Source organism: Drosophila grimshawi, unplaced genomic scaffold (genome assembly GCF_018153295.1).
Source record: "Drosophila grimshawi isolate 15287-2541.00 unplaced genomic scaffold, ASM1815329v1 contig_848, whole genome shotgun sequence".
Classification (NCBI taxonomy): domain Eukaryota; kingdom Metazoa; phylum Arthropoda; class Insecta; order Diptera; family Drosophilidae; genus Drosophila; species Drosophila grimshawi.
The window spans coordinates 13425586-13436167 of NW_025063692.1; the positions used below are offsets into that span (position 1 = coordinate 13425586).

Consider the following 10582-nt stretch of genomic DNA (forward strand, 5'->3'; position numbering starts at 1 on the left):
CGGTCGTTTTGATTTGCATTTTAATGTTATTGTTCTTGTCTCAGTTGTTGGCTGTTATTGTTTGCCGCTGTTGTCTTAGACAAACTTTGCCAACTGCCTTTGCGCCATTATTTGCATATGAAAATTGGCAAATTGCCGCTTCGGCATTTTTTTCCCTCTTTTTTTTTTTGGTTTTGGTATCAGGGTTATTGAGTTTACAGCTTACCATACTTTTTTCCCCCCATAAACTATTGTAAAAAAAAAATAAAACTAAATCTTATTAGTTTGGACAAGGATAGTTTTAACCATCAATAGTAAAACATAATCTAATAACTTCATTTAATTGAGTTATATGTAGTTCTGAATACTTTTGACTAAAAAACCTTTTATTATTCGAAACGGTTGGGCGTCAGATGCCATCAATTTAATAAGATTAAAAAAGAAAACCCAGATTGAAGTCTGTTGTAGTAATTGGTTTAACAATGAAGGTAATCGAACCAGCCTGAAGTAGTGTCGCTTGTCTTCTATGTACGAACTATTATTATTACTGGTTAAATTTCTTCTCAATTTTGTGACTCTAGTGCTGGAGATATAGGCTTAGCCAAGAAATTACCAATCTTAGCAATCTTCGGAGGTGATTCCTAGTAATGTTGATAAAGGCTTTAGCGATTTTGGTTGCCCTATCACATTTTTTCCTCTTACCATCTTTCGTGTTCCAATAATCTAGTTTTCAAATTCGGTCAATATTTTAGTATATATTATTCACAATTTGACAGTACTTGTGATGTTTTAGATATGTATTCGTAAAGCGTTGTAAACTAAAAATACTCCATTTTCTGGTGTTTACGCTTTACACCCTTCCTAGTGCTGGCCTCGTTATCCAGGTCCATGTCCATGTCCAGGTTCACGTCCGGCGGCAGGTTAGTGGCCAAGCGAACATCGTCTACATCGATGGTTTTCGCTTCATTCAACACATTGGTCATATAGCCTGTGATGACAACAAATCAAAAATTATATACCTAAAAAAAAAGCACGTGCTTTTTTTGGCATTTGCTGTACTTACATTTGCTGCACGTACATTTGGCTAGCTCGAGCAGTGTGTTGACGACGTGAGGCTCGTCCTTCTCAATGTTATGCTCCTTGAGCATGGACATGATCACCTGGTCATTTATAAGCAGATCTTCCGGTTGGATTTCTGCGCTAATTTTGAGTTTTTTGGCCATTTCGCTGCTTATTGTTAATATTTGTAGCTTTTCAGCGCGGTAAATTTTTTGTGAGAGTGTTCGAAGTAGCCAAACAAGAAAATACCGAAATTTAAAAAAGTATAAAAGTGCCGACGAAACATATTTTGCACAAGTTAGCAGCTCTCGCGCTACAAACGCGAATTGCAAAATGCATTTCTAGTCATTTGTTGTAGATTATTGCTTGATTTATTATAAACCGGAATCGGAACCGGAACCGCATGTTTACCGATTGAAAATCTGTTTCGGAATGACGCCTTTTATTCCAATTATTAATATCTATATTTATGTTGCTAAATTTCAAAGAATTTTGTTCTTACTGTCGTCGATCACTCTCAAAATGGGGCATAAGTGAATCCAATTTGGTATTGATTGCTTTTCTTGTTATAGTTTGGAGCCCTTTCAATTGTGTGGATGCGATGAAAATGCAATTTAATTAGAATTTCCGCGCTGCTGGCAAATTCATCGAAATCATAAAGTGCACACAATTTGCATGATAATATAAAGCTATTGGATTAGTTGAGGGAAGTAGATAGAAGACGACCGAAGAGTCAAGGGCAGGAAAAACTGGCGCATCAGCACTTGTCATCACAATTTTTGGCGCTTCAACAGAAAATCCATTAAAATGCACCTCGAGTGGCACATCAACAGGAAGTGTTGGATGGGAAGGCGCTGGGTAGCTGTATTTGAGGACAAGCAGCCGAAATTCGATTGCCAACTGGCAGCACAAACTAAAAGGTGGACAACAAATGTGCAGGTTTAGTAGACTTACCCCATCTGTCCAGCTGAACGAAGTGGCCTGAACAAGGGACCCAGCAACGGAAATCACTGAATTCAATTTAAGCAATTTCCTGTTTTCGAAAGGTGCTTGGCCAGCTCGGTGCCCTGTGTCCAGCCTGCTGGCCTGCTGGCCTGCTATCAGTACAAATTAAATGTGCTAAGCACACCAAAAATGGAAATGAAATGAACGCACCTCAGATTCAGTTACGAACACACACCACCCACACACACACACACACACACATACAACAAAGAATGAAAAACGAAGAGAAAAATAAAGGAATGTAAGATGAGGAGTTCTTAGTCGCAGGGATGAAAAATAATGTGGGAGGGTAGAAATGCGGATTGCGAACATATACACTAAAAGAACAAAGTAACGAGAGCGACACAAAGTGACACATTTTTTTGATTTAAAGAGAGAACATCTATCTAAGAATAACGAAAAATTACATGATAAATTAAAGATAAAACAGTCATGTTTCCTCAAGTTAGCTTTTAAACTGAGAAAGTAGGTTACAGAGTGTTGAAATATGTTTGAATATCGCAGCAACGATTAATACTTAAGTATCGCTATATCGATTAGTATCGAAGATCTGGTCACACATGAATTGTCTTTCCTTCTTTCTGTTTGTATTTTTCCCAAGTTCAGTTCAAAAGTTGCTCTCAATTCTTCAACAAGTAAAGACGCACTCGCGCATAATAAATATAATCCACAATCAGAAACTGCGTTTAACTCTTCATTTTCCCACGCCATTTACAGCACAGAGAAATAACTATATCGACACTGCTAGCGATATCGATCAAGAATATATATATATACTTTGTGGGCACTTGTCTCTTTTAACGCGTTGCACACTTCAAATCGCAAACGGAACAATTTTAGATTGAATTGAATATGTTAATGATATGTTAATATATTCTGTCATCGCAATGATATGATAACATATTCGACTTAATCTCGACTTTGCATTAATCGATATTGCATTAAACTCAATCTGCATTGAACTTGAATCTGTCAATAACAAATTTGAAGTTGAAGCTGTAATTCGAAAAAAGTAAAAAAAATCCTGTCTAGCAAGCGAAAAATCCCAGCTTCAATTTCCAATTATAATTCAATTTTTTCATTTCAGTTTTTTTTTATGGAAAATTTAAAATAAAGCTTAACATTTATAAACAACCAAAAAATAATTATGATTGCTTCCCGAATTAAAAAAAAGCATTTTGCGTTTTGGTCTGGCTTATTTATGAGAAAGAAAATCTGCATTTCAACAACACACAAAAGTATCGAAAATGAAAACATTATTTGCTCAGTGTATCAGAGACTGCGACACTTTAATACCTTCTATGCTTTCTTCAATATACTGTAAAGCGCAATTTCCAATTGAATTCTGGATTCAAATTGAAATTAATATTCACTTTGAGGATATCAATATATTGCTACACCATTCGCAGTAACGGCGACGGCCGCACATGTTCTGGCTGGGATTAGTCTGACGAACACGACGATGGCGATGCCAGTGACGATGATTATTATGACAACAACAACAACAACAAGAACAACAGTAGCAGCAGGAAAATCAACAACAACAGCAACAAGCATGTTGTACAAAAGTTGCTGCTGTTCTTTTTGCTGGTGCTGCCTTTGGCGGCAACTTGCCAAAAATCAATAAAGGGAGCAGCCACAAAAATGGCTTAGGAGCCTACATTTATATTTACATACATACATACATACACACATACATACATTCACAAGTACATAGCAGTGTGTACGTATCTACATACACATTTGTATAAGCCCTTATAGCGACTCGACTTTGAGTTACCCCAAGCACTGATTTCATGTACAGAAAATATCAAGTATACATATTATACATAAATTGATTGTGTTCTTTAAAAAAATTAACTAATAATTAAATTATATTAAATTAAAGCTATTAAAATAAAAATAGAAACAAATTACATATATGTTTTTGTACAAATTAAAGTTTACATTTTTATTTTCCAATTTAAATTCAAGCATATAGTTATCATAGCTGATCCTGTATCTCAACTTAATATTGTTTGATCTAAGCCCAAACAAGCAAATAAACTTAATATATTATTATTAACATCATGTAGCTGAAGGTCGTAGTAGCCAATTGACTTTATAACAACAATTACACTCTTTTTAATAATAATAATAAAAATATTATTTATATAAATATTTTTTTTACGTTTTCCGTTTCCCTCTAGATATTTTGGTGTTTTCAAGACAGGCAAATTAATTATGCTTGCTAACTTTATATATACATTTTGGTATTTGAAAATTTTGCCATCGATGCATTGTATTTGAAGTTCGTCATTGACTGGAATATCTTTAAATGTGATTCAGTTTTGTATTTGTTGCATTTATTACGATATGAGCAACAAAACCCTTTATTTTTTGCATAATGGGTAGACAGGTGGAAGACAAGACAAATTTATAGGCAGCTTGCAACTAAGTTTGATGAGAAACCAAGGCATTTTCAGGTCCAAACTTTACACAAATTACGGAAATTCTGTCGAAGCCTTTCAGGAAGATGGAATAGGAGGTGAATTTATCGATTAGTCAGCAGCTGGTCCGTGTGAATTGTGAGTGAAATTGAAGGCGAAATTTGCTGTGACGATATTTTATGACTTGTGGAGGGCCACGAAAACTGTTTTTTCTAACCGGCTTAACACGAGCATAACACTCAAAGCCAGATTGTTGCTTGGATTGAGTTTTGGGGTTGGGTTCGGCTTTGACTTTGGCTTTGGCTATGCGTTTGAGATATGCTTTCCAGCATGGCTAACAGGCGGCGACATTTGCACAGCATAAAAAGCTGTGCGCTCCAAATGACAGTCGGATTATTTTGGCATTAGGTAAATTAAGACAAGCAAATAGGATTTATATGGGGCCCATATACCAACTGAACGCAGAAGATTTCCGAAGGCGAAACAAGGAAGAACCGCTGATTATTTAGTGCCGAACACTTAATACCCTTGCAGCTTCTAAATTGCCAGTTTGAGTGCAGAATGGTCTGAGCTTATCTCAACTATTATAAAATAGTTTACATGTAAACCAGATAATTTTATAATTTCAGGCACGCCTGCTATCTGTAAAGATTATCAAACAAAAATAGTCATACAAAACCCCAATTTTGGGTCATCAGATTGTAGAGTAATTTGGCTAGGATAAAATCAAAGTGGAGCCTCGAAATAGGTTTGTGTTACTAACCCGAAAATGTCACCTTGAATACGTTACGAATTTCGTGAGCAAACTAATGATGGACCTCTTGTAAGGGTATTGGAAGCGACATTTACGACATCATTTGATTTACTCAAAAGGAACTCGTGCTGCCGTTTGAAAGGCAAAACAATGTCAAAGTCGAAGTCGAAGTCGAAGTTGAGGTCGAAAGCTATGGAAGATTGTAAATTGACAACAGGCCAAAAAATACGAGCTAAGGCAAAGGCAAATGTAAATAAAAAGAAATTGTTTGCCCAAAAATAGAACTGAATTTCCTATGAGTGTAATAAAAGCAATCATCATAATAATATTGTCATAATGAGTTTAAGAAATAAATCAAGTTGTATTTGTTCGCCGCTGAAGCAGAACTTATTCAACTGGAACCATTGTATTCCCTAAACAGCAACTTGTAACTTGTCATATCAGTTTAAATAGCTGCAGCCTCTAACTGGTTGGATGGGAGGGACTAAACGCAGAGCTTAGGCAATTTATTCACACAATAAAGACCCATGTCCAGTTTGATTTGATGAATAACAATTGAAATAAGACTGGTTATTCTTGCCACCTTTGTAAATACAGTTGTATATATCTTTGTATACATCTTCGTGTTTTCCTGTGCAACACTTTTTAAATATTATCTGGAAAACATGTAACTTTACCTATCAATCTATGTTTTATATTTTTTTGTCTGGATATTCCTTTTGTCGTTCGCTATGAGCAGATGTGATGTTGATTGAGCAATGAGCTAATTCACGTCAGTTATCATAACTTATTCGAATGCTGCACTAAGTATATCTAAATCAAATATAATTAGGATCTTAACGTACATTATATATATATTGAAAATCTTATAAAATTAAGCTGCTTAGCAGGGGCACTTTTCGTTAATGAGTTGAACGTAAGTTGAACCAGTCAGCTGTGCAAAGAACTTGGGTAAAATGGGGGAAGACAAAGCGAACTAAAGCTGCAGCTGTCTCTCCGACTTCGCCGTCAACGTGATTAAAAGCAACAATAGAAACAATAACAATGGATACAACAGAAATGAAGAGCTGCACTCGGCACTGTGAGATAAACGAAAAACTTTCAGTGCTTATGGCATCAAACTTGCAGTCAAACTTGTCATTCATCGTGAGGCCATAAAAGCAGTCAGTGTTAGTCCATCATTCAGTCAGTCAGTCAGTCAGTCAGTCAGTCAGTCAGTCAGTCAGTCAGTCACTCAGTCAGTCAGTTAGTGGGTTAGTCGGCTCTCAACTCATTACAGACGCCCCAGACAACGGAAAAGTTTGACTAATCTATGGTTTTATATGGAGCGCAAGCAGACGATACAAAACACATTAGAACGGCCAACCACTGTCCCCACCTCTGTGTTTGCCCCTGCCCTGCTTGGACGGGCAACCACCCTCCGGATGCGCACGCTTGGGCTTCTAACGTCCGGTCCCAGTATTTAACCCAATGCCCCTCAGTGCCTGCCCGATGCTCTACGTTTGAGCTCCGATGGGCTCTCTTTAGTTACTAGGTTCGACTTTACAACAAAAGCACTTCCGGACCTTACCAGGACGGTGCTGGGTCAGGGTCCGGGTACGGGTACGGGTCCGGGACCGGGTCTGGGTCGTCGGGTCCTTGTCCGTTTCCGGGTTCGGGTATGGGATGTATGGGGTGTCCATTAAATGTGGTTGCCATTTGATGCGTTGATGAGTTTCAAATTGCTGGCGTCACAGTTAATTTATTTGCCTCCCATATTTGGCATTTGACATTTGCGACTACAATTTAAATCAATAATTTTATACTCAACAGATTGACAATCATTTGCACTCATTCACACTCAATTCTTTGCGAGTTTTGAGCCTCTTTTCTTTTCACGTGTCAAATGTTTGCCGCTGCACACATCGCTGACAGCGCACTTACAAAAAAGGGACGCCTACTCGACCTCGACACTTGCTGCAACATTTTTTCTAAGGCCAACGTCGAATGAGGCACACACACACATACACATGTGCACATAAATACACAGACACACACATATATACAACAACATAGCTGCCACTCAACGGTAGAGCCATTTGTAGCGCCATCACGTGCCAGCAATCATGCAGAATCATTGCGCCATCACTTATTTACAAATACACACGCACATACACACGCACCCTCGCACACATACACACAAAAACACACACACACACATATGCTCAAGCATTCCCTCCAGGAAACAGGACGTGACAAATGTCGTCTACTTTATGCGATATCAGCAAATTAGCGAAGTTATATTAATAGTCCTCTTATACGGCTAACCAGTCCGAAATAGCCACATTGCTACTAATTATTTGCCTTTCGATATATTTATACACCGTATACACCGAGAGTCCAACTAGAAGATCTGGCCTGAAGCCAGCTGTATATAAATATATTTAAAACACAGGTTCTGATTTCGCACACTCAAGTGTGAAAAGTGTTTGCAATTGTTACCATTTATGTATACACGCATTTATAAATATCGCAGAGTAAGCATATAAATATTACTATAATTATCGATTACCGATTACCGATTATTGTGCTGCGCTCTCTGCTTACACATGAACCCATTTACGATGTTCTCGCTTTGGCTTGAATATTTCAGTTCACAGATTCCACACTGCCTCCCTGGCAAACCACATTTAACGATCGAGCAAGGCTTGAATCGTAATCTTACCAAACAAAAGAAGTATCTGCGTGTAATAAAATAACTTCCATCACCTTATGATTGCACAATACAATCGAACTATCGATAAATATCGATCGGTTTACATCAACAACGATTGGTTTATATGACCACGAAAAAGCTAAGGTCTTTGGGCGGTGTTATGCATCAAGTTGTGGTGCAGCAAACATAATATTCAACTCCATAAATTGTAATCTTTGAATGAGAGAATGGATCGGCAAATACTGAAACCATTTTCAAACGCAGGAGCTTATTGATGTAATATTTATAGGTGCATTAGCACATAATCTTTTATTATGCTCGATGCATATCTATTCTTGAGACATTTATTTTGTTGGTATTTTAGCGTATACTGCAAGATTTTGATGTGGTGCTCAGGTTATCCATATCGACTCATATTATATACTTGTCATGTGGATCACAAATCGTTAAATAATATAAAAAATAACTTATCAATACGCTCTTGCTATTGAAAATCGATTTGTATCGATATTCGCGAAGCGGAGGAATTCATCGATAAAATGACATAAACTTGATCTGCGCATCTGGCATACGACTTGAATTCCAAAGTTTTCTCAGAGTATAAAAAACTAATTGTGTGCAAACATCTCTTTCTAGTGGGATTAAAATTAATCGAATCCTATTTTTCAGTTTCCTTACAACCTTTGGCTTCGTTTGTTTGCTTAGAGGGACAACAGAAAAAATCATTTTCGATTTGAGGCTGTCATTCAGTTTAGATTTATAGTCAAATTCATGGCCCTATTTATGTCATGTATTTACAAACATTTTTCTTGTTGGTAACAGTTGATCAATAATACCTGTTTATACACACAGCCACACACACCCGCACACACACCCACACACGCACACCACAAAGGGCCCTGTTACTGTCCTTTGCCTTTTGTTTATCGCTCCCGATAGCGTTCCCTATATTTAGTCTTTCTTTATTTATTTGATGCAAAATTTGTCATTTATCTCAATAATGTTTGAATGCCTTGGTTATTGTTATTGTTGTTGAGGCTGTTCATTTCGTTTGATGCTCAATATTATTCACAGTTTCGTTGCCCAAATTGGTTTTGCCGAAGCGTTTTCCACATTTGTTATAGCCGTATTGTGGTAGCTAGCAAAAAAGAAAAAGAAATCCTCAATTACTGCGCCATTTGTCACATGGCAAATATTGGAGACTCCTCTCAAAGCATGTGCCTCGCAATGAATAATAATAATTAATGCCACATGCCTATGACGCTGCTCAACCCAAACAATAATAATAATAACCAGAAAGGCAATTTAAATGCGTATAGTTGAAATGCTCGATTTCCTTGACTTGAACACAAAAAAAAAAATGTGAATACAATAAAACTGTTTGAATTATTACAAATTTGTATTCTTTATCAAATCAGTACTAATAAAAATTGCAACTTTTGGCACCTGTTATGCAATTTTAGCAACCTTTCATTTGACAATTTTCGGCCTGAGGCATTGCCAGTGTTAGTTTTTATTGAGTGCTTAATATTTGTTTCTCAGCAAAACGTGACAAAAACAATTCAACTCCGGAATTGTTTGCTTTCATACCTGATAAATAAATCAATAAGAAAACCTTTTGCCAGACTGGTATTTTCTCGATCATCTTGTTTCACACATGCGTGATTCACACAAGTTGATTAAAGAGCTCAGATTATATTTCTAATTTCCGGAGCCGCGTTTAAATCATTCACAACATGATTTTTTTTGTGGCTAGCGCAATGGAAATATTTTGCGCGAGTAAACCTTTTTTTTTTCATTTCCGTCAAAGCCAAATCCAATACAATATTCTGATGTGAAATCGTGATTCATTAAAAATTTGTCTATTACTGCGGCAAGCTCTATACAACGCTGTGAAGGTACATAAAACTGCTAAAAGTGGCCTAAGTAAACTAGTCAGAATATTAATTTTTGCAACGCTTGAACAGCTATTGGTAGCCGAGTCAATATAACCACTTTTCTTCATTCGTGTGGTTTTCTCGTCTCGAGTTGCATAGCTAATAAATATATACATTTTTCATACACACGAATACGACTAGAGACAGTTTCTACTTCACCTATTCACGCCTGCCCAGTCGAATGTTAAAAATTATGTTTATTTGTGTATATATGTACTATAAATGGTTATTTGTATATTTACAATAAATACTCGTATTTCCGTAATTGACAGCTCTTTTGTGAATTGTTTTCACAATTGACCCCGGGAGCCCAATCTATTCACACATAAATATTTGACACTATAATTACTTTGTTTCCCACTCAATTCAAACTGCAGTTAATTGTCAAATGTACATTTAATTGATATGCGTTGCCCACAAACAAGACGCCCAAACACAAAATGCACAGAATATGCTGTGTCAACATTGGCGGACTGTCGGACCGGCGGACAGTCATTGCTATTTGCTATTTGTGTTATGCCTGATTGCCTATCGCCCCAAAGCCATGCCTCCTCGCCGTGTCACCTACTATTTACCCGACACGACGAGCACTTTGCCATGGGACTGGCAGGGGACTCGATTTCGTTTGGGTTCGTGTTTGGGGTTTCTGTTGGCTGCCGCCGAGTTGGTTAATTAAACCATTTGAAAGCTGATTGCGTTTGCATTTCGGTATCCGTTTTTGTTG

The 10582-nt window shown here is 37.1% G+C and overlaps 1 protein-coding gene across 1 annotated transcript; it reads right to left on the reverse strand.

Annotated features, from left to right (window-relative positions):
• Nucleotides 1-437: 437 nt before the first annotated feature.
• Nucleotides 438-1230, reverse strand: LOC6565949 (transcription initiation factor TFIID subunit 9). The gene is made up of 3 exons (XM_001992674.2): nt 1043-1230; nt 682-967; nt 438-620 (listed from the first exon to the last, which is right to left on the reverse strand). The coding sequence occupies exons 1-2, from the start codon at nt 1200-1202 to the stop codon at nt 798-800; spliced, it is 330 nt and encodes a 109-aa protein (XP_001992710.1). The 5' UTR covers nt 1203-1230; the 3' UTR covers nt 438-620; nt 682-797.
• Between the last annotated feature and the right edge of the window lie 9352 nt (nt 1231-10582).